This window comes from Ursus arctos, unplaced genomic scaffold (assembly GCF_023065955.2).
Source record: "Ursus arctos isolate Adak ecotype North America unplaced genomic scaffold, UrsArc2.0 scaffold_15, whole genome shotgun sequence".
Classification (NCBI taxonomy): Eukaryota; Metazoa; Chordata; class Mammalia; order Carnivora; family Ursidae; genus Ursus; species Ursus arctos.
Window position 1 is genome coordinate 57497374 of NW_026622819.1, and position 21334 is coordinate 57518707.

At 52.1% G+C, this 21334-nt stretch overlaps 1 protein-coding gene and 1 long non-coding RNA gene across 3 annotated transcripts in view; one reads left to right on the plus strand and one right to left on the minus strand.

Annotated features, from left to right (window-relative positions):
• The first annotated feature begins 2331 nt into the window (after positions 1–2331).
• Positions 2332–21334, plus strand: part of KCNIP1 (potassium voltage-gated channel interacting protein 1) — a 332036-nt gene continuing 313033 nt past the window's right edge. For both annotated transcript variants that reach the window (XM_044388572.3, XM_026510954.4), the window contains exon 1: positions 2332–2553. In XM_044388572.3, coding sequence (XP_044244507.1) covers positions 2466–2553 — 88 coding nt within the window. In that variant the 5' untranslated portion in view covers positions 2332–2465. The remainder of the gene's footprint in view (positions 2554–21334) is intronic.
• Positions 4169–12345, minus strand: LOC130543721 (uncharacterized). The gene is made up of 3 exons (XR_008959237.1): positions 12290–12345; positions 11593–11713; positions 4169–4381 (listed from the first exon to the last, which is right to left on the minus strand). It is a non-coding gene; the product is annotated as an uncharacterized LOC130543721 (long non-coding RNA).

Genomic DNA, 21334 nt, shown 5'->3' on the forward strand with positions numbered 1-21334 from the left:
ACACGGAAAGAACAAGCAAGTGGTTAAATGCCCAGGGCAAAGGGCCATGCTCTTCACCATTACCCGCCTTGCCTGGAGCAGGGATGGGATACTCCTTCTTGGGATTTGCCAGCTCCCACAGACCCCAGTGTTGTGTCTCTTTGCCCCTACCTTTCAAATGACAGGACTCCAGATTCCAGAGCTGGAGCCCAGATGCAAGTGCCCCCTGGACTTCTCCTGTCATCCCGAAACAGATGCTGCCTTCTGGGAGCCGCTCCTGCTACAGTTTCCTGGCCAGGTTTGAGGCAGAAGGCAGACTTTTGTCAGCTAATGTCACTGAAGTCACAGCCATTGTTTCTTCTGGCTTCTCGATCTTCCGTGTCCCTACCTCATGGGGGATGGAAGAGAGAGGCAGCGGGGTCTAGCTGAGAGTTCTGTCCTGCGAAGTTCAGAGGGTGGTACTCTCCATGGCAAATGGTCAGGTGGCTAGCACCGCCTCCCTCAGTCTTTCTCTCAACTCTCTCCTCCTCCAGGCAGCGCTGCTCTTTGTCTGCTCCTTGCCCACCAGGTGTGTTCCACGGTCAAGTTCTTTCCTTCCCCTTCATCACATCTACCTGCCCCATGTCTCCATCCCAGTAAGATGGCGCAAGGTGAATAAAGTTCACTGGACAAACGGATTCTTGACAAGGGCTTGGTGCCTGACGATGAATCCACTCCACCGTAAGGTCGGGAAGGCACTGACCCTGTGTGTCTGGTTCGCCTGACCCACTGTTTTCTACATCCTGGGAGCTTGGTAAATACTCATGCGAATAAATGAACCAGAGACGAAGTGCCATTAACATTCCCAGATACCATGTGCATTTTAACTGGAACCTTCAATCCTTAGGAAAAAAAAGAGTGAATAATGGGGCAATTCAAGCCCTAAGTCATCAAGCACAATGGGATATTTTTCCGTCAGGACTCCTCTCTCTGTATATGTTGTGACTCATACCGTGCTGGTGAGTCAGGGTGCTCGGTGTTTGTGCGCTGTCTCTGGAGTCTGGTCTTAGAGCTGAAATTTGGTGGTGACCACCTCAACCCGCGAAGGGCTGAGATTTGTTTCAAGATTTGCTTCCACATGACTCATGGAAGATGGAGAAGAAGCTGGACATGGAGCATGAATTCCACTTATCTGGCATTTTTATCAACTGGTAGCCCATTCTCTGGCTTAAGAGCGATCTATTCTTCTCAAACATTCCAGAGAAGCAGATAACAGGAAGACAAGAGAGGAAGAGAAAGACGGATGGAGAGGAAGAGAAAGACTTTCCTAGGGTTCGGCTTAGTTCAGCTGCTGGGGAATTTCATATCGGATGTCCGTGTTGTCACGGTGCATCACTGTGATGCTGATGGCCCCAGGAGGACCTTTTGAATCACCAAAGAAAGTAAAGTGCAGACGTCATGGGAGAGGTACCTGCCCTGTGTAGGGGGTGAGATGAGATGTCCGCCAAGGTCCCTTCCAACCCACGCAGTCTGTGCTACTGAACAGCAAGCAGACTTCTTATTAATCCTATTTGCATACCGGACTTCATATTTGCATACTGCCTTGCAGGTTTACTTCCCAGAGTATCGTACTGTAATCAAATTGAATTCTCCTCTGGCACTTCTGAGGAATACTTTCTTCATCAAGGAAAGCGCGAATCGCACCCCTACCCCGATGACAGCGCAGACTTCTGGCAGACTTTGAGTCCGGGCACTTGGAGCTGGAGGGGGTCGGAGGCATCGGCCTTCCCAGTCACGGAGGCAGGCTGCCCCTGCTGCTGGTGCCCGGGCGGGGGCGGGGGGGGGGGAGAGCGCACAGGCTGGCTCCCCTGGGGCTCCCACTCAGCCCCACTTCTGCTGCCTGCAAACTTTCCACTGAGTGCCGAGCAGCGGCTTTCGGCTCTGTGGGGAGTTCTCCCACATCCGATCAGGGCAGGGAGAATTGATCTATCAGATTAACCAGGAAGGAAAGAGCGGGAGAGCGAGCAGCAGGCTGCTGAGCGGAGTGTTTTTGCGTAGCAGTCCCTCCCTTCTGACTCGAGTATTAATTGCTACATTACCACTGCCATGTAAGAAAGACAGTCAGCAAAGCCTGGGAGAATGCCAGCTCCTCCCTCCCTGCTCTGCTCAGCCTCACTCCTCCTCGGGTCCCTCGGAGCACCCTGTGCCCTGGCAGGACGTCCCCGTCCCAGCCCCGGCCTCCTGAGGTCCTCCCGTGGTGAGGACTTGAGTGGACAGCAGGAGGAGGTGGAGGGAGGGAGGGAGGAAGGGAGCAAACATCGTGCCCTGCAGGCTTTCTGGATGCAGAAGCCGGACTCACTGCAGAGGCAGCTGTGCTGTTCCCGGAGCTTCTGGGGTACATCCGCCTCTCGGGGTTTGCCTAGGCAGGCTCCAAGCGCCAGGGCCACGCAAGGTGGGTGCTTTCCCTTCCGGGTGCTGACAGCAGAGCCTACCTTCCCTCTACCACCATGAGCGGCTGCTCCAAGAGATGCAAGCTTGGGTTCGTGAAATTTGCCCAGACCGTCTTTAAGCTCATCACTGGGACCCTCAGCAAAGGTAGGGAGCCTGGCCTTGACCCTCATTTTCTGTCTTAATGTGGTCTGGCTGGCCAAAGTGGCAAGTGCCTTGGTGTGGCGTCTGTGGCTGTTCTGGTGTGCCGGGGTCTCGGGGCGGGGGGGGGGGGGTGCGGGGAATGGATGGTTGGGATTCGGGGTTGCTGACAACCTGGGTCCTGGCTCTGAGCGGGCGGGCACCACGCCAGGGAGCTCAGCCGGCCATAATTGCTTGGAACTTTGGAAATGGATTTGGTGGTGTGTGGCTGATTGGTTACAGGCGGGCAGAGGGACAGAACCCTTCCCAGAGCACTGGAAGCTGCTTAGCGTGACTGGAGTTTCAAGAAGTTATCCAGGGAGTTGTTGTGTCTTGTTGATAAAAGAGAGATTTGATGCGGTGGGTGGTGAGTAATTCTGCAGAGCAGAGCTGCTTGAGGAGGCCCCAGGAGGGGGCGGCAGGGCTGGAATCCACCACGCACTGGTGAATGCAGGATTCGTATCAGCTCGGGGGCTCATGTGCCAAGGACTTTCTCTCGCCAGGTTCCAGGGTCCTGCATTTCTGGGGCTTTGTTCATCCTTCTGCTCTCTTGGACCCCCGTTCCTCTGCGGACCCTGCCCGTGTCAACGTCTGTCTTCTCTACTTCTCCAAGAACTGGGGCAGCAGGGAGTTGGTAGGTTCAACTCCCCAGGCAGCAGAAAGGGTGGTTGGGAACCAGACCTAGGACTGTGTACACTCAAGTCAGCCCCAGGATGCGGAGGGGAGGCTGACGTCTCAGGGCCGTTCCTATCTCCCGAACCCCACTATGACACTGTGCCCGGGAGGGCGAGGCACTCAGAGAGACTCTGGCAAACTTTTTGGAGATAAAATTTGAAGAGAGAGCAGCAGCATGATGTGGTTTCACTGGCTGAAAAAAAGTCTTTAAATATTCATGCCCTCTTTCAGGAGGAAAGAGTCTTTGGGGGAGACGCATTGGAAGCAGCAGGCCGGGTATTCAGGGAAGGAGGGAAAGCCACAAAACCTTGACCAGGATTTTTTTAAATGACAAGGAGAGAAGATAAAGGCTGCGTGTGGCCAGCTGTGATGACGTGACACCGGTGTTCCAGGCCCAGAAGTTTCTGCCTGGTGCAAACAGAACGGCAAATGTCAGGGGTAGGGATGGTGAGGTCTGCCTAGCTCCTTTCTCAGCCCCATCACCACCCTTGTTCTGCCCCCACTACACTTCTCGAATAGGGCGCTGCGCCTCCAGGACGCCCAGGGAGACCAATGCTGAGGGTTAAGCTGTGGGCAGATTTCCCGCAGCCCTTGTGGGATGGACAGAGGTGAGGAGCTGAGAGCCAGGACTAGAGGATGCCCCAGAGTCCTCCCCACAATTCAATCCTTCCAAACAGGACTTTCTTCCCATATCACGGATTCCAGGATCTCAGGGGATGAAGGGTGAGGGGCAGCCTCCCACCTTAGCCTTTGCTCCCCAGAGGTTTAGCAGAAAGATCTTTGGCCCACACTCGGGAAACCTAGCTCTCAACTCTGGCTTTGCTCCCTGGGCAGGCCTCAGCCTCTCCGAGCCTCAGTTTCTTCATCTGTAAAATGAGTCCATTACCTGCAATCTGTTTACCTTCCAGCATCGTTGGAAGGCTCCGGGGAGGCTGAGACATAGGATCACTCTATGGACTATGTTGCAGTGACCCGATGAGAGGACGCTGTCAGGGACTGAGATGGGCCTGGGTCTGGAGAGGGTGATCTAGGCCATGCCATCTGCCGGAGCAGGGTCAAAGGTCTTCAGTGTAGCTGGCTGCAGGTGGGTCTGTGCACTCCAGGCAGTTCTGAGGGGGGGCTGGGGGGGAGGGGGACAACAAAAATAGAATTAAGTGTGAGAAAGTGAGTGAGTCAGGGAGAGGGAGAACATGCAGAGGGGTGTGTGTGTGAGAGAGAGAGAGAGAGAGAGAGAGAGAGGATAGATGGCTATTTGATTAAATGAGCAGGAAGATACTGTCTTTTGCATAATCGCCTACAATCATTTGCTTAAAATTTATTTACTGAGCACCCACCCTGTGCCAGGCTCACTGCTGACCCCGGACACTGGAGAGTATGACACAAGTTCTCCCCCGACCAGAGCGCACAGGCTGAACACCAGACATCACCTGGACACCACGCTGAGTGCAGAGATGGAGGGAGGCATGGGGCCAAAGAGAAGCCCGGGGCAGATCCAGAGGCCCCTCCAAAAGTGGTATCAGCTGAGATGAGAAGGAAGGCAGGACGGGGCAGGCGGGAGCAGGCTGGCACGAGCAGAGGGAGCAGTGGAATGTCAGCATCCGCCGAGAAACCAGACAGCAGGGCAGGATGGCCCCCTCTCTCTGCTCAGAATCCCAGAGACTAAGATCCATGGGATGCGGAAAGGGCACCACAGGGACCTAGTGGCCTCCTGGCCTTTCTCCGTCCTGCATCCGGACGGAGCTTCCCGTAGCCAGAGCTCAGGGAGGCGGCCCGCAGTGGGCCCCGGGGCAGCATCGCTTCTCTCCACTCTGCAGAGAGCACCAAGGGCTTACACGCCCTGGCTCTGTGCCAGGCACGCGCCGGGAAACTGGTGTTCTGCCCAACCCAGGTGTTTGCTAAATATTTGTTAAATGAATGACAGTGGGAGCAGGGCCAGGACTGGAGCAGGGGAGCAAAGAAGGTCTTTCTTATGCATAGGCCAGCCCTAAGTGACTATAGATTAGATCCTACGTGGACACATTACAGTAGTTTAATGATTGCTGGGTTTAATTGTGATTTCATTTACTCATTACTCATTGCACAGGGTCCTCGATTTGCAATAATCCAGCCCTTAGAAGGATTTTTCTTTGTCCCTTTCAGAACTGGGGCATGTAAAGGTCCTACAGGACCAGGCACCTCCTGCTGGTTGGGGGGGCAACTCGTCGTTTCTTACCTGCCTTGGGAATGCCTGGAGAACAGGGAGAGCCCAAGACCACCCCTCCCTGTCCTTCCGTCACCGGACCACAGCCACCTCCCCCTGATCTTAGCAATCCCCTCTCCCACTGGTCTAAGCTGCGGGTGGCCCAGACTTTTCTCACAGATGCCTTTTTCAGAGATGGACTGAGCAGGTCCCCCTGCTCACACGTCTCCTTGACCTTGTGCTTTTCCTCCATAGCTCTCATCACAATCTGTGATCCATGTTCCTTTTAGAAACATGTTTGCTAAAGGCTGTCTTCCCCACCGGACTTCAGCTCTGGGAGGGCAGAGACCTCATGAGTTTTTCCTGGTCCCGGTGACCAGAGCTCCTCGGCCAGCGCCGGGCCTGGAGTGGCTGCTTTGCCGATAGCGGGAAACGACTGAAGCAGCACCTTGGGGCACAGACGTCCGCCCGGGGTCCTGAGAGGATGTGTAGAGTGGGAGCTTTCCAGGACGCGCCGTGCAAGCCCCTGAGCCAGAGGTGTTCAGTAAACACTCTCGGAACTCTGTCAGCGGCAAGACCCGAGTCTGTGGCCAGAGGGTGAGCCTCCGGCCAGACAAATCGTTCAGAACCCTGCCTAAGCTTTCTCGGTGTCTCAGGAAGGGCATTTAATTGTCCCCCAAGAGGGGAGGCTGTGTGTGGGGAGAGATCCGGCACAGCCATCCCTGCTCCTTCAGCTTGACTCTGATTTGTTCCACGTACTGAATTTCTCTGAAATTTAAAGAACGAGTTCCTCTCGCTTTAAAAAACAAAACAAAAACAAAAAAACAAAACAGTGTCCTTTGTGGAAAGGACAGTGGCTTGCCAGACTAGGACCTCCTCGAGTCCACTGCACACTGGCCAGGAGTCTCCTGCAGGGTCCCTCACCTCTCTGGCCTCAGTTACCTGCTCTAGAAAATGGAATCACCATGCCCTCCTTATAGGATGAAATAAGAGTGCGTCTATAAAGCCCCCCGCGTGTTAAGCACACGGGAAATGTTTGCTGATGTGACTGCAGCTATTAGCTAGTCCCCAGGACAGTGAGGCCCTCAGGGCAGGGACTCCATCTCACTAACTGCTGCTTTCTTCAGAGCTGGCACAGACTCTGAATGTGGCCTCTCTAGAATATTCTATTCCCCTCTCCATAACTTGTTTTCCTCAGGTCCCACCTAGTGCTAAGATTGACCTTTGAGCCCTTTCCCCCACCTGATTCCCTTATTAGGAGTTAATAAAATGACTCCCAGAGCCAGGCCCTCCCCAGCTCTTTAACTGAGCAGAAGCCCAGCTCCTGGCCTAGATGGCTGGCTAACCCCCGGGGTCTGGGGGACCTGCCTGGTTCTCTTCTTTCACAGCCAGCTCCCTAGTCACTTCACAGAGACCCTGGGGCTGCGGATGGGAATCCAGGTAGGGCAGGCTCCACTCTGGTTGGGGAGGTTTAAACCATCTCCTTCTGGACTTTGGGAACCCTTCTGTCACCCCAGAAAGAGCATGAAGCCCAAGCCAGCAGGAGGGAAAAATTCAATACAGGAGAGCTTCTAGTTGTCCAGGCCACCCACATGGCTGCAGGGGGGGGGGTGCTACCCTTGTAAGATTTATCTCAAGGACAATGCCCTGGAGCCCCGACTCCCCGTCTCCCACCCTGGCTGGTGGTTTCTCTCTGTGCTTCAGACCCATCACAGACACGCTGTTCCTCTCGCCTCCTCTTCTCCAGGAACTGACCTTGAACTTGGCTCTGCCTTCAGGCAGGCCCAGCTTGAGTCCCAGCTCTGTCATCGAGCAGCTGTGTGAGCTTGGGTGAGGTACACAACCTCCCTAAGCCAAGGCTCCTCCCTTTTAATTGGAGGTAATAACAACACCAAGTGCGAAGGCTGTTGGTAGCTCAGTGAGGATGACACGAGCGGCGGGCTGCAGCTGGTAGGGCTAGCGGCGAGTCCCTCCCTCTGCCAGGCCCTAGGCACCTCCCCTGTCTTGTCCCAGTCCTGACCTTGGAGTAGCGGTTGCTATCACCATTTTACCAGATAAAGAAACTGGCCAGGTGGCCCAGCTGGCAGTAAGTGGCAGAGTGGGGATTGGAACCCAGGTCCTACTGGGGCCAGGGCCAGGCTCTTGCCTCGCTACTCCACGGGGCTAGAGAAGACACCCCTGAGGGGATCGCTCCCCACCTTGTCACTGGCAAAGAGTGCCCCAGCATCCCACTAATTTTGTAGGTGGGTTTGTCGAGAACTATCACACCAGCTGGGGCTCTTCAGGGAAGCCATCCGTCTTCCGAAGAGTTGTGACAAATTCCTTCATGCGGTATGGCCTGGGTTAAGGAATAAGCTTTATGGGGAATAGAATACTCTGCAGGCCGAGGTCGGCAAGACAGCCTCATACACGCTCTCCCAGCATCCCTGTCACCTCTCAGATAGGTACACTGGGGCCAGGGCACCTGCCAGACATTGCATGGGCTCCAAGACCATAAGGGACCCTCCCCACCACTCTCCCTTCTTATAGGGCAAGTGTGAGGAGTGGTCATGTCAGTGGGGAAATACACAAGGTTTTAGGCACCAGGCACTCTGGAGTTGAGAGACTGACCGTTTACTAGAATTCTCTGGGAAAGCAATAGCCTTGACCCTGAGAACCTTGGCACCTACGAGATGTGACTGAGCCCTCTACCAAAAGGAGCCATCTACCATGCCACCTGTCCCATGAGCAGCTCAGCTTGCATGCACTTGCCTGCCACCCCGGGGCCCAGCTAGCTCACTGTCTTGGCAGCACAGGCCAGCACTGGGTCATGTTAGGACAACCCTACTCCCTGGTTGCATCCAGGAACCTCTGAGTGCTTGTGCCTTGTCATAAGCAGAAAGTTCAATCACTGGGGGTTCTGGTCCACTCCTGGCCTCTCCAGTCACAGCCAGCACCTGCCAGTGTGGGGACCAAGCTCGCCTGGGCTCTCCCCATGCCCACGAGCCCTCATTCCAGCATACCTGTCTCTCATCCTTGCCTCCCTATACCACACACATCAGTCCTTCACCCATTTCACTGGCCAGGTCCCCATAGTCCCATAGCAGCCCCCTGCCACCTGCCAAGGCTATCCTTCTTTGGGGCCACTTGACCTCTCCTCCATTCCAGTTTTCCTGTGCCCTGAGAGATTGGCCCCTCAATAGCAGGCCCGCACTGCCTGTCTGCCATGGCTGACCAGTGTCCCCTCAGCGTCCATCTGCACCCCAGCCAGGAGGGCAGGAGGGAGGACCCCGCTCTGAGGACCCCATGGAAGGGCAGAGGGCTGGGGAGAGGAGAGGAAGCAGGAGATGAGATAGCACAGGCTCTCTGGGGCCAACAGGAAGGAAAGGAGGCCAGGACCCAGGAAAAGATGTGAGGAAAGGTGTTTACTCCTGCCAGTGACCACCCTCCCTATCTGTGAGGACACAGATCCCCAGTCTGGAGGCAGACGAAAGCCTTGCTCCTGATGGGGTGAGGGCAGGAAAGCCATGAACACAAAGCCAACCCTGGTCCCCTCTGGTTGAAGCCACAACATGTCCAGCCCATGTTCTTAGACCTACAGCAAGTAATAGCTTTGGAGCCAAACCTGAGTTCAAATCCAGATCTTCCCACTTGCTCACTGAGCAGGAGGATTCCTTCCCTGGGCCTCAGTTTCTTCATCTCTAAAATGACGGAGTTGCTGATTTTGAAGTTCCCGTCCAGTTTTAGAGTTTTAAGATTCGATATTCATAATTGCAATGCTCCTCATGGCACCTGCTCTGGCCCCGACACTGCTGTAAGCACGGCGCGTGCTTAGTCAGCCCCACTTACAGGTGAGCAATTCGGGGCTCCGGAGAGGGAAGGGCCTGGCTCTGAGTCACACAGCCAGCATGGGACAGAGCCAGAAGTGGAAGTCAGGCTCTGTCTCCACGTTCCGGCTGTGGCTCCCTCATTTCACGCCCTCCATTCCTAAAACTCAGATTCGGGATAGGAAAGCAATGAAGACAAAGTTGATGCCTCCCCAGTCCGGCCAAGAGGCAATACGTGCTCTTTCAGAAGTCAAGGTGTCAAGACCTCTGCTCTGACTCAAGCAGCACAATTCCAGAGCATCCCCCTGAGACCCAAGTCCCCTGTCCACACTGCAAACCACCATCGCAGGCCATCTTTTCCAGCCAAACGACAGAAAATAGGGGAAACTGGCTGGATAGCCCAGCCTGCAAGGACAGGAAAGAAAGAGCCCGGTACAAGGCCTCCCCCTGCAAGGCTAGCCTGGCCAGTTTCCAGTTCTTGCCGGAAGGAGGTGGGTTGGAAGCAGAGGCAGAGAACTGGGTGGGCGTCAGGGAGGGAGATGTGATTCCGATGCTTGTGTCTGGGAGGCTGGGGTTAGCCTGCCCTAATTTTCTTGCTGTAATCTTTTGATTAACCCTGGGCCGGTTTGGGTGGCATTTTTCAAACCATCTACGCTTGGCAGGCAGAGCCAAGCCCAGGCTTGCCGCTCACTATCTCCAAGCATCAGCTGGGAAGCCACTGTCATTCCGAGCCTGGAACAGCAGAAGACACACTGGCCGAGGAAGGCGCTGGCGTCCTTGTGCCACAGGTTAACCCTGCCCGTGCCTCCCCAGCCCAGAAACAGCAGCCTGTCGTTCCAAGCTCAGCACGCACTGTGCAAAGAAGAATAATTGCCACGGTCCCTTGAGTACTCTTCATTTGCTGGGGCTTTCAGGGGGTCCCTACTTTCAGTCCAGCCTTAGCCCTGCACGTTTCGTACTCTCACCGTTCCCACCTGAGGATGGGAGAGGTTGAATAACTTCCCAAGTTCACAGAGCCAAACGGGCGCCAAAGGTACCGTGCGGTACTAAAGAAACACCCTCTCTATCGAACCCCTCAGCACTGTCACCCCCTGGCATGGGCGGAACTGTGCCGCCTCCCCAGTTCATTTGTTGGGGCCCTCACCCCCAATGTGACTGTATCTGGAGATAGCACCTTAAAAGAGGTAATTAAGGGTGAATGTGTTCACAGGGGTGGGGCCTTGATCAGATAGGACTGGTGTCCTTGTAAGAAGAAAGGCACACGCAGAGAAAGGGCCACATGAGGTCACAGGGGTCACCTGCCAGCAGAGGAATGAGGTCTCACCAGAGAGGTCTCAACCGTGCCAGCACTTTGGTCTTGGACTTTCAGCCTTCAGAACCACGAAAAAAATAAATTTCTGTGAAGTCACCCAGTCTGTGGTATCGTGTTAGGGCAGCCCTCGAAGGATAACAGACCCTCAGGGACAATTCTCTGAGTAGCAGCCTTTCCCATATTTTGTATTGCAGTAAATACACATAACATGACATTTACCATTTTTACCATTTTTACCACTTGGAGGCGTACAGGTCAGTGTCAGTAAGCACACTCGCCCCGCTGCACAGCCGTCCCCTCTGTCCGTCTCCAGAACCTCAGCATCGCAAATTGAAACTGTGTCCTCAGCAAACACCAGCTCCCCGTTCTCCTCTCCCCCAGCCCTGGCACCCCCACTCTCCTTCCTGCCTGTACCTATCTACCTGTTCTAGGTGCTGCATGTCATGGAATCATACAGCAGTTGTCCTTTCGTGTCTGGCTTATTTCACGTAGCAACGTTCTCAAGGCTTCTCCATGTACGTGTCAGAATTTCCTTCCTTTTGAAGGCTGAATAATATTCCATGTACGGACCTTGTTTCTTTTACCTATTCACCCACTGCTATTCATCCATTCCCGTATTTTGAAAATACAAAAGGGATCCCATTACCCCCTTGTTCCCAGCTCTGCCTCCAGGGGTTTCTTGACACATCTGGGGTCAAATGCAGACTTTTCTCTGGGGCCTCCAGGCTTCGCTTGATCTGCCCTCTGCACTGGCCTCTTCCAGCTCCGGTCTCCTCCAGGCGGTGCGCCCCAGCCCCCAGGCCCTGCTGCTGTTGCTGGCACACTAGTGCCCCCTCTCTGCAGCCTCACAGTTACTGTTACCTCCCGTGGACACTCTGTCCCATCTCACCTGGCTCTGTCTGGAACATTCTTTCCTGTGCAGCCCCCATCTCCTCTCCCCAACACACACATCAGGCACTTCCTGTCCACTAACGCTGCCTTGTTTTTCCACGTAGCACTTACTGCTCGTGCAATGACGTTACCCATTGATTCACCTGTTGCTGGTCTGGCTCGCCCACCAGGAGTTCAGTTCCATGAGGGCAGGGGCTGTTCTGGCCATCAGCGCTTTCCCAGCAGTCGGTGCAGGGCCTGGCACATAGCAGGACTCAGTGGAGGCTGAGGGGTCGACAAGGCAGGTGAGAAGCCCGAGGCCCAGGGAAGACCACCCAGCAAGCAGGCAGCAAAACTGGCCTTGAATCTGGGCCCTTCGAATCCTCTTCCCTTTCCCCAAAGGCTCTGGTCTACCTTTCTGTTAAAGGCCCTGGTACTGTATTCCACCTTCCCATGTCTATCTGTCCATCCACACTTACCCTTTAGCAAAGCCACCAGTGATCCTGCAATAGGGCATGAGGGTTTGAGCCATCTGTCTGGCTCCTCAGCCCCCCATCCTGAGAGCTGCCCCTTCCTGTCACTGCGGCTATGGGCCATTTAGTTCATCTTTGATTTCTTCTTCCCATGGAAAGAGGGTAGTGTTGCCATGGGGAAAGGACTGGCATTATTCTCCATTCTTCCCTCTGCTCCATTCAACTGGGAGGCCCCCCTGTGAGTGTGTGAAGTGACCAGTCCCTGCCAAAGGCCTCTGGGGGCTGCGGACACAGCTGGCTTCCCTGCCCATGCTCTAGCCCTTGGGGATCCAGGACCTTTTGGGAACATGATTTTGGGAGTTCATTAGACTCCAAAGCCAACCATTACCCTCTGGAAGCTGTTTGACCTTCGGAAGTCCCACCACTTCTTTGAGTCTTGCTTTTGCTGGAAAGTGGACACAACAACATCAGTCTTGCAGGTGTATTGAAGGAACACTGAAGCATTCAGCACAATGCTGCGTCATAGAAAGAGCTCCACAAATGATGGCCTGTTTTCACTTCTAAGTGTTATTGCTCTTTATAGGAAGTGAGGTTATGTCTCCTCTCTCCTCTCATCTATATACTAGGCAATATATACTCCTGGGTCTCAGAAAATGGCTGGGTATGGGGCGCCTGGGTGGCTCAGCCATTAAGCGTCTGCCTTCGGCTCAGGTCATGATCCCAGGGTTCTGGGATCGAGCCCCGCATTGGGCTCCCCACTTGGCAGGAAGCCTGCTTCTCCCTCTCCCACTCCCCTTGCTTGTGTTCCCTCTCTCACTGTCTCTCTCTGTCAAATAAATAAATAAAATCTTGAAAAAAAATGTCTGGGTGACTGAAATCACCATGTGGACCAGAAGAGCATCCGAGACTTCTCCAGCATTCTCTTCACCTTCCCTCTCCCTACCTAGAATTAGAGTATCAGTGGTAGAGAGTCTTATTCTAGGCAGATGGGACAGGAGGGCTAGCATTGCATTCGAGAATGAGTTTAGTATCCAGAGCCTTCAAAACCCATTCAGGCCATGGGACGCCTGGGTGGCTTAGCCAGTTAAGCGTTTGCCTTCAGCTCAGGTCATGATCCTGGGGTCCTGGGATGGAGCCCCACATCAGGCTCCCTGCTCAGCAAGGAATCTGCTTCTCCCTCTCCCTCTGCTCCTACCCCCAGCTCATGCTCTCTCTCTCACACACACTCTTTCTCTGCATCAAATAAATAAATAAAATCTTTAAAAAAAACACACCAAACAACATTTAGTCCAGTCTCTCCCCGGTCCCTGCCCATTCATAGTGAACAGTGTCCACCTGATGAAAAATAGGAAGTATGGAAGAGAAACCTTAGCTTTATAAGCCTAAACCTGAGCATTAAAACATCTCTTGTGGCCTTGGTCAGACTCCCCTAAGAATGCCTCTACCCTGGAGGTGGGAAGCTGGGCCCCAAATCTCAAAGCCTCAGGGCAGGTGGGTCTGGCAGGACATTTAGCAACATTTGGTGATTTAAAGGCCAGAAACTACAGAGGACCTGCCACGGCTGCTGGCCTGTCTCACTAGGCGCTGTGGCATAGGAGGCAGGCATGGGGCTCCCCAGCACTAGCCAGCACCTGCATGCCGTACCCTGGACTTTGACGTCCTCCCCAGCGAGCTGCTGAGAGCCTGATGGTGGCCAGCATGCTAAGGGAAGTCAAGGCCACTCAGGCAAGTGACCAGCATGAGACTCCTCCTAACATTCGACCCCCAACCTCCTCTGTGTACGGATGGGGAAACTGAGGCCAGAACAAGGAACATTCTCGAAGTAGGTACATTGAGGCAGAGTCTGGGGGCTGGCAGCCGGGGACATCAGGATGAAGAGAGAGCCAGCTCCCCACAGAGGTGTGGTCACCCAGCAGATGGCTCTTCAAGTCCACACAGTCAGTGACTTCAGCTAAGACAGATCAAGGACCCTCATCTCTCCGGCTGTGACCCTGTGCCTTCTTCTCTTGACCTTGCGCCTTCTTCTCTGGCAGGGCCTCCCAAGTCTCTCTCCCTTGCCGTGGCTTGTCTCTTAAGTTTCCATGCCTGCAGCATTCCCCAGCAGAACTATGAGCTCATGGGGAACAGAGGCCATATCCTACTTATTTAAGAATGCCCAGCAGCCAGCACAAGGCCTGGCACAGAGTAGGGGTTCAAAGGATGGATGCATAAAGAAAGGAAGGAAAGGAACAGAGAGGGAGGGAGGACAGATCATAAACCCTTCTATATGAATGTCTTCCTGTGCCTCTACTCAACCCTTATAAAAGCAAAGCAGGGGCGCCTGGGTGGCGCAGTCGTTAAGTGTCTGCCTTCGGCTCAGGGCGTGATCCCAAAGTCCTGGGATCGAGCCCCACATCAGGCTCCTCCACTGGAGCCTGCTTCTTCCTCTCCCACTTTCCCTGCTTGTGTTCCCTCTCTCCCTGGCTGTCTCTCTGTCAAATAAATAAATAAAATCTTAAAAAAAGAAGAAGAAGAAGAAGAAGATTCTCTCTCTCCTTCTCTCTCTGCCCACCTACCTTCTCCTCAAGTATGCTCTCTCTCATTAAAAAAAAAAAAAAAGGCAAAGCAGACCTCTCTCTCACCTTCTCTCTCTTTCTCTATGTCCCCAGTCTCGCCCCTTGAAGTTATCTCACTCACTAAGTCCTATTGATCATTTCTGGCCAGTGTTTGTCCTGTCGCTGTCTTCCCATTCTCAGCACTGTCCTTGAAGTCCACACCTCACCGTGTCTCAGCTGCTGTGCTGTCGCAGCCCGCAGCCTGCACTTTCTCCTGTTTCTCCCTCTCCCGTCCCTCCTCACCACGGCCAGACTGGGACAGGGTCCATCCAGCTCTTCAACCCAGGAGCCGACGTCTCAAAATCTGTTCTAAGCAGGTGATCAGGGATGCGCAGAGACTGGTACGCGGGAGTGCTCGTCACAGTTATTACACTGTAATTGTGAACAATCGGAGACCAGCTAGACGTTAGTCCAAAAACAGTGGGTGTTTTGGGGCTCATGTAGCTGATAGAGCAATATTAAATCTTTGAAAAATTATTTTGAGGACTACTTAAAAACAACCTAACCTAATACTAGGTTAAAAAAAAATCGGGATACAAATCTGTATGTACAATAAGGTTCCAATCTGTGAATAGATATGTGTACAGAAAAGTAAAATAGAAAAGAACCTGACATATTAGCATAGGTCTCAGTGGGACTTAAGGGTTATGCTTTAAAGTTCTTCTTGATACTTACCCGTATCAGCTACGCCATCTTCAACAAGCACGTGTATTTAATCAGACCGTAAAGAAATCATTTGCTGAATATACATCTGCAGGTTTTTGCTTCTTCTCAAGACCTTCAGTGACAGCCGTGCTTTCCCTACCTTGATACCACAGCCTTCCTGTCCATGCTGGAGCCCACCCTGAGCTGCCCGGCCTGGCGCTCACGGCCATGGCCGCAGGCCACTTGCTGCTCGTGGCTCCCCGCCTCCGTCTGCATTTTCCCCCAGCCAGACTGGTTCCCACATGGTTTCCAAACCCGACTTGTGTTTTATGTCCCTGAACCTAAGTCTCCAACGATTCATCTTTTTAAAAGATTATTTGTTTATTTATTTGAGAGAGAGAGAGAGAGAGAGAGAGCATGAGCAGGGGGGAGCAGCAGAGGCAGAGGGAGAAGCAGACTCCCAACTGAGAAAGGAACTCAGTGCAGGGCTCGATCCCAGGACCTTGGGATCATGACCCGAGCCAAAGGCAGATGCTTAACCGACTAAGCCACCCAAGCGCCCCTCCAATGATTCAGGAAAACAAACACACACACACACACACACACACACACACACACACACACACAGAGAAGGAATGCAAATACAGCAAAATATTGACAAGTTTGTGAACCAAGCACCTGCTTCTAGTACTAATTTTGTGAAGCTTTTATAGTTGGACACTTTTAAAGTTAAAAGTGGGGGGAAATAAAGGAGCAGTCTAATGTCATGCTTAAAGGTATAGGCTCTGCTCTGAAGTAAGCTGAGTTTAAATCCCAGTTCCACTAATAGGACAGCCGTGACCTGAAGCAAGTTGCTTACTTTCTAGGTCTCAGTTTCTTCACTGGTAAAATGAGGATAATGAAAATCATAGTGCGTTTCTGTCCTACAGTTGCCTAGAGGATGGAATAAATGTGCGCAAAGGGCTCAGTGAAGAGTCTGGCACACCCTGGAGCACTGTGAACTATTAGTACCAGTGTTAAGTGTAGAAATCAGATTCTGAGCCGAGACGTTATCCAGGATACCTTCTACCTCCCAGAGCAACTCGGCCCTTGGATAACTGAGTGAAGGGCGATGGCTTGGAAATCTTTTGCTTGGTGATTTTCTTCCTGCCTCTGGCCCGGAGCAGCCGAAATGCAGTACGGTTCCCACTGGCATCCGTACCTCCAAGTCTTGGCATGGCGACTGGCACCGAGGAGGCCACCCATAAGTGAAGGGCTCAGGTTGCGCTTTTAAGAAAGTTCTCCTCATCAGAGACAAGCTTGTAATTTTGCTGATGCAGCCACCCTGTTCCCCTGGGCTTCCTGGAGAGGAGGCCTCACCTTGATAAATTAGCTGTGGATATAGGCGTCCTGCAGTTGGCATGGAAATGCAATTTAATTTCCAATTAAGCCTGATTTCTGGGCCAAGGGATTTGCCTGCCTCACACGTGGAGGATTATTCCAGCCAGATCTATTGTTGTCAATGATGATGGTTCTCCCAAGAAGAGGACTTTCATGGAAACTGGTCCATGGCCCTTGGATGGTTCAGCCAGGCAGGGTATGTTCCCCCAGGGATGTGGCCCCTGTGTGCAGGCATTGCTTTTCCGCAGGAACTCCATTTATGCAAATAGATTCAAGAAAGTTCAATGCAGAGGCAGGCAGTCTGTTTGTGGCCGAAATTTTTAAGATGGGGTACAGCTAGAAATGGATTGAGAGGGACAGAGAGGCAAGGTGGTCCTCAGCGGCACTCATGAGAGAGAAGTGGAAAGTTGGTAGTAAAGAAAGGGAACAGTAGAAAGCTCTCTGGGCTCAAAGAGAGAAGAATCTGTATAATCAGAGGAAAGAGACATGTTTGCATCCCTGGAGCACCTTTTATGTGTTTGTCACAAGCAATCTATAAAACGAGGTTAGGCTTGTTTTCCAATTGAGGAAACTGAGACTCAGGGAGATTCAACAAACGGCCGAGTTCCCAGGCCAGCCAGATTCCAGCTCCCACTTTTCTGAGCTTTTGTCCCTACAGGTTCCCTCTCCAAAAACAAATAAAACACATAACTCAGAGCCGTGAAATTAAGGTCACACGAAGCTGAAACTTACTTCCCAAAAATGTAAGAATGAGAAAAAAGCTTTTAAAACATGTTCTGAGAGAGTGAAACTAGCCAACGACTAAGTCTACCCCAGGCAAATAATCCGATGGAGAGACAAGCAACACTCACCTCCGTTTGGGTTTGTTCCTCTCTCCCCCACGGCGTGAGAGCCGAGGACTGGGAGTGATGACGGAGGACGGCTAAGAGGCTCACACGAGTTCAGGAGGTCAGAGGGCTGGCTCTGGCTGTTCCAAATCGATGAAGCTCTGGCTTGTGGCTCGGGGAATTTCAAAGGAGAGAGTACAAACAGGGTTTAAAGACACATGTCTATAAGACGTTTCTAAGAATATGATTACTTGAGTAGCCAACAGAGTCATAGAAAATTACTTAAATACCAAGAAGAGTCACATGGCCTGATTTTTATTAATGATAGTAAGAGAAGACTCTAAAGTTATGGTAAATAAGCATGCTGTCAACTCTTGGATAAATTCTAGAGTGGCCAAGCGCACTATGAGACCAATGGTTTGGGAACAACTGGGAAAGAAAACAGGGATCACTGAGAGAAGCATGGGGTCCTCGAGAAAGAGTCGTGTCAGACCAGCCTCTCTTCCATTCTGCTTTTTAATAGAGTGACCAGTTCAGGGACTGCTGTGGCCCGGGCGTGCCTGGTTCCCGCCCAGTGTTTGATCGGCTGTGGGCCGGGCGGGGGTGGAGTCTGGCAGATTGTGCTGACTGCTTGGCCCCTGTCTATCTTAGTAGTGCCCACGTCAGACCCTTGCCAGGGCTTTCTTGGATACATATGTTTGGACCTCGACCTCCCACTGTTGAGAGGTGTGGTTCTGGGGAGCCAGCTGAAAGCCTGCGCTCTGTGGGAATGTAGATGGAAGCGTCCAATAGACCCCCAGCCCTGACTATGCTCTGCTTGGCATGTTCCGTTTTTGATACAGAGCAGAGACCACGGGGCAGGAATCACAGAGCTTCGAGAGTAAGGTCTGAAGCCATGCTGTCCAGGTTTGAATCCCAGCTCTGCATTTGACTAACTTCGGATCTGTGGCAAGTTAAGTCCCTCCCCTGTGCCTCGGTTGCCTCATTTAGGCAGTGAAGAAATAGCAATAATAACCTAAAGGGTATTGTTAGGGTGAAATGAGCTGTGCACGTAGGAGCTCAGCCCAGAGCCTGGCTGACAAGCGCTCAACACGTGTTCGCTCTTCCTACTGTTAGGGGGGACACGTTCTCGTACAGGGAGGCCTTTGCTAAACATATCCCCAGTGGAAGTGGCTGCCTCCCAGTTCAATGAGCTACTCGTCAAAAGAACATTAATGTAGATCGTCACCGAAGAGGACTCTTGTAAGAAGGATCCGAGCACCAGATTAAGCAGTGGGGAAGCACTAGATGATGGGAAAAAAAAGATTTATTTATCTTAAAGAGACAGAGAGAGCATGAGCACAGGGGGAGGGGCAGAGGAAGGGAGAATCCTCAAGCAGACGTCGTGCTGAGCGCCGAGCCCGACACAGGGCTTGATCCCAAGACCCCAGGATCACAACCTGAGCGGAAATCCAGAGTCCCCGGCTTCCCTGACGGAGCCCCCAGGCACCCAGCGCTAGAGGGTCCTAAAGAGCCGCTGACCTTCAGAGAACTTGAGTTTGTATTTGAATAGGAGGAATCAAAGAGGAGTCAACTGGCGGGGGCTCCAGAGCTGACACAGGGGCTCAGACACTCAGGACCGGCTCACTGGAGGGAAGCTGCACGTACTTAACTTAACAAGCGCCTGTGTTGAGTTTACGTACATCAGAAAAGCGGGAGCTCTGTGTGGGGGGACAGAGATTATGGGAGATTAAAGACTCTGCTACTGACGGAGGAGGTGCAAGCCTGTGCATAAATCCCCAACTCTGTCCACCGGTCAGCTAGAAGTTGCGGGCTTTGCATCTATACCCTGCCCTTCCCCATCTCTCAGATCTTTACGGAAGTTGACTGAGGATCACCTGCTTTATAGGCGTGGGAAGGGGGAGTTATGGAAACCTAGAAAGAAGCTGAGCATCTTAATAGTATTGTGAACAGTTCTGACCTTGCAAGCCTCCTCTCTGAGAACCGCTCCCCTAGACTGGGGTGAATTTCTCCCTGACTTTCTGCTCTTGCTTCAATCTTTCCTTCCCACCCCCATGTGAAAAGGCAGCCACTGATGGGGTACAGGATGGCTACACTTGGTTCAAACAGTATATTCCCAAATATTTCATATAATTCAAAATTCCCTAAATGCAATTCTAATACGAAAGATGAGATATTTTTATGCACCAGCCTATGTTGTCAATTAGCAATAGAATGAATGCAGTTTACAATCCACTCACTCGAGAAAGGAGTTCTAAAAGTAGGAGAAGTTTTGGATAAATTGTTGATGGGGGTGGGGTGGAATCATTTCAATAAGTCACAAAAAGGTTTTAGTAATATTTTATAGTGCACTATTCGGAATTGGTATAAATTAGGCTCTTCACTGTGAAGAAGGAGGTCCTTGATAATGGTGCGGGAGGGGAGAGGAAGAGTGGCAAGAACGGAAAGCTCTTTGAATGGCGGGCACTGGGTCTGATTCATCTCCACCCTCCTCATCCCCTGTCTCCGAGCCCCAGAGCGTGGGCTGAGTTCCAGGGGAGGGACAAGGGAGGGCAAGCCAGGTGCGTCTCTCCAGGCGTGCGTCACTGCCTATGAGATGAAAAGCAAAAACAGCAGAAACATGAGATGCTCATTAGCAGTGATTTATTAAGAACTGATGAGGGCTTTCTGCTCCTGGGCAGCCATTATTCCAAAAAACATTTTTCCTTAGTGTCTAACTTATCGTGCTTAAATGCCCATTATTTCATGCTCATCCTGTCTGTGGGCAGCAGGCAGTTGGAAGCCAGTCTTATTGACAGGAGGAGGGCATTTGTCCCAAGCCAGTGAAGGCCATCATCAATAGTGCATGGGCCAGTGGGGGCTGGGCATTTTTCTAGAGCCACATGACCATTCCCTGAGCAGGGGCTGTTTGGATATTCTGCGTTTCTGTGTATTGTAGCCCCAAATGCAGGTACATGGAAACCATATGCCAAGAAGTCCCTTTCAGTGAGACTTATGGTGGGGACTTTTTTCTTCTTACTATTTAAATTAACTTATGTTTTTGAGATATTTGCAGATTCCCATGGAGTTGTAAGAAATAATACAGAGAGATCCCATTGTACCCTTTGCCAAATTTCCCCCAAAGGTAATGTCATAAGGTTAGTACCATTACCATAGCACAATGTCACCACTGAGATTTTCTTAAAAGACTCAGGACTCTTGAGACTTCCCTGACCCCAGAAGGGAGAAACTCTGGGGAATGGTGTGCTGTCTCTCCTTGGAAGGAATGTCCCCAAGTTAAGAAACTGGAGGGCATAGGGATACATCAGGGCTCCCTGGCAGAAGTGAGAGGTGTTCAGGCAAATTATAGATGCCCTCCCCTCATAGCCCTGACTTGTGTGAGGGCACCAGTGGGTTCCAGGAATGCAACAAGGTTCCTTACCTGGCCCCTGGGGCTTTGGGGGACTGGGGTCCACAGCCCTTTAGCTGAGTCTGCTCAAGTACTATGGTTGACAGTCCGCTCTGGAATCACACAGCCCAGGGCTTGATTCCTAGCTCCTGCCAGGAGGATGACCTGCTATATGGATGACCTTGGCCAATGACCTTTTAGAACTTCAGTTTTTCCTAATATCATATAGCACTTACCATGTGTCAGTTACTATTCTAGGAAGCTTATAGAATAACCAGTTTAATAGCAATGATCCTAAAAGGGAGATATTGTTAGTTCCTATTTTGCAAATGAGGAAATTGAGGCACAGAGAGGTTATTTGCCCAATGTCACCCAGCTAGGGAATGGTAGGGTCAGGTATTTGAAACCAGGCCATCCTCATTCAAGTTCCCATACTAGCCACTGTCCTGTGTTGCTTCTCCTCCTCTCTGCGCAGGCTCAGTAGTACCTCACTGAACTGTCACGAGGCAAACTGCTCAGCACAGTGCCCGGCATGTAATACATAAGCACCAATAAATGCTAGCTTACATTATCACTGGTATCATTGCTTCTGGAAATTT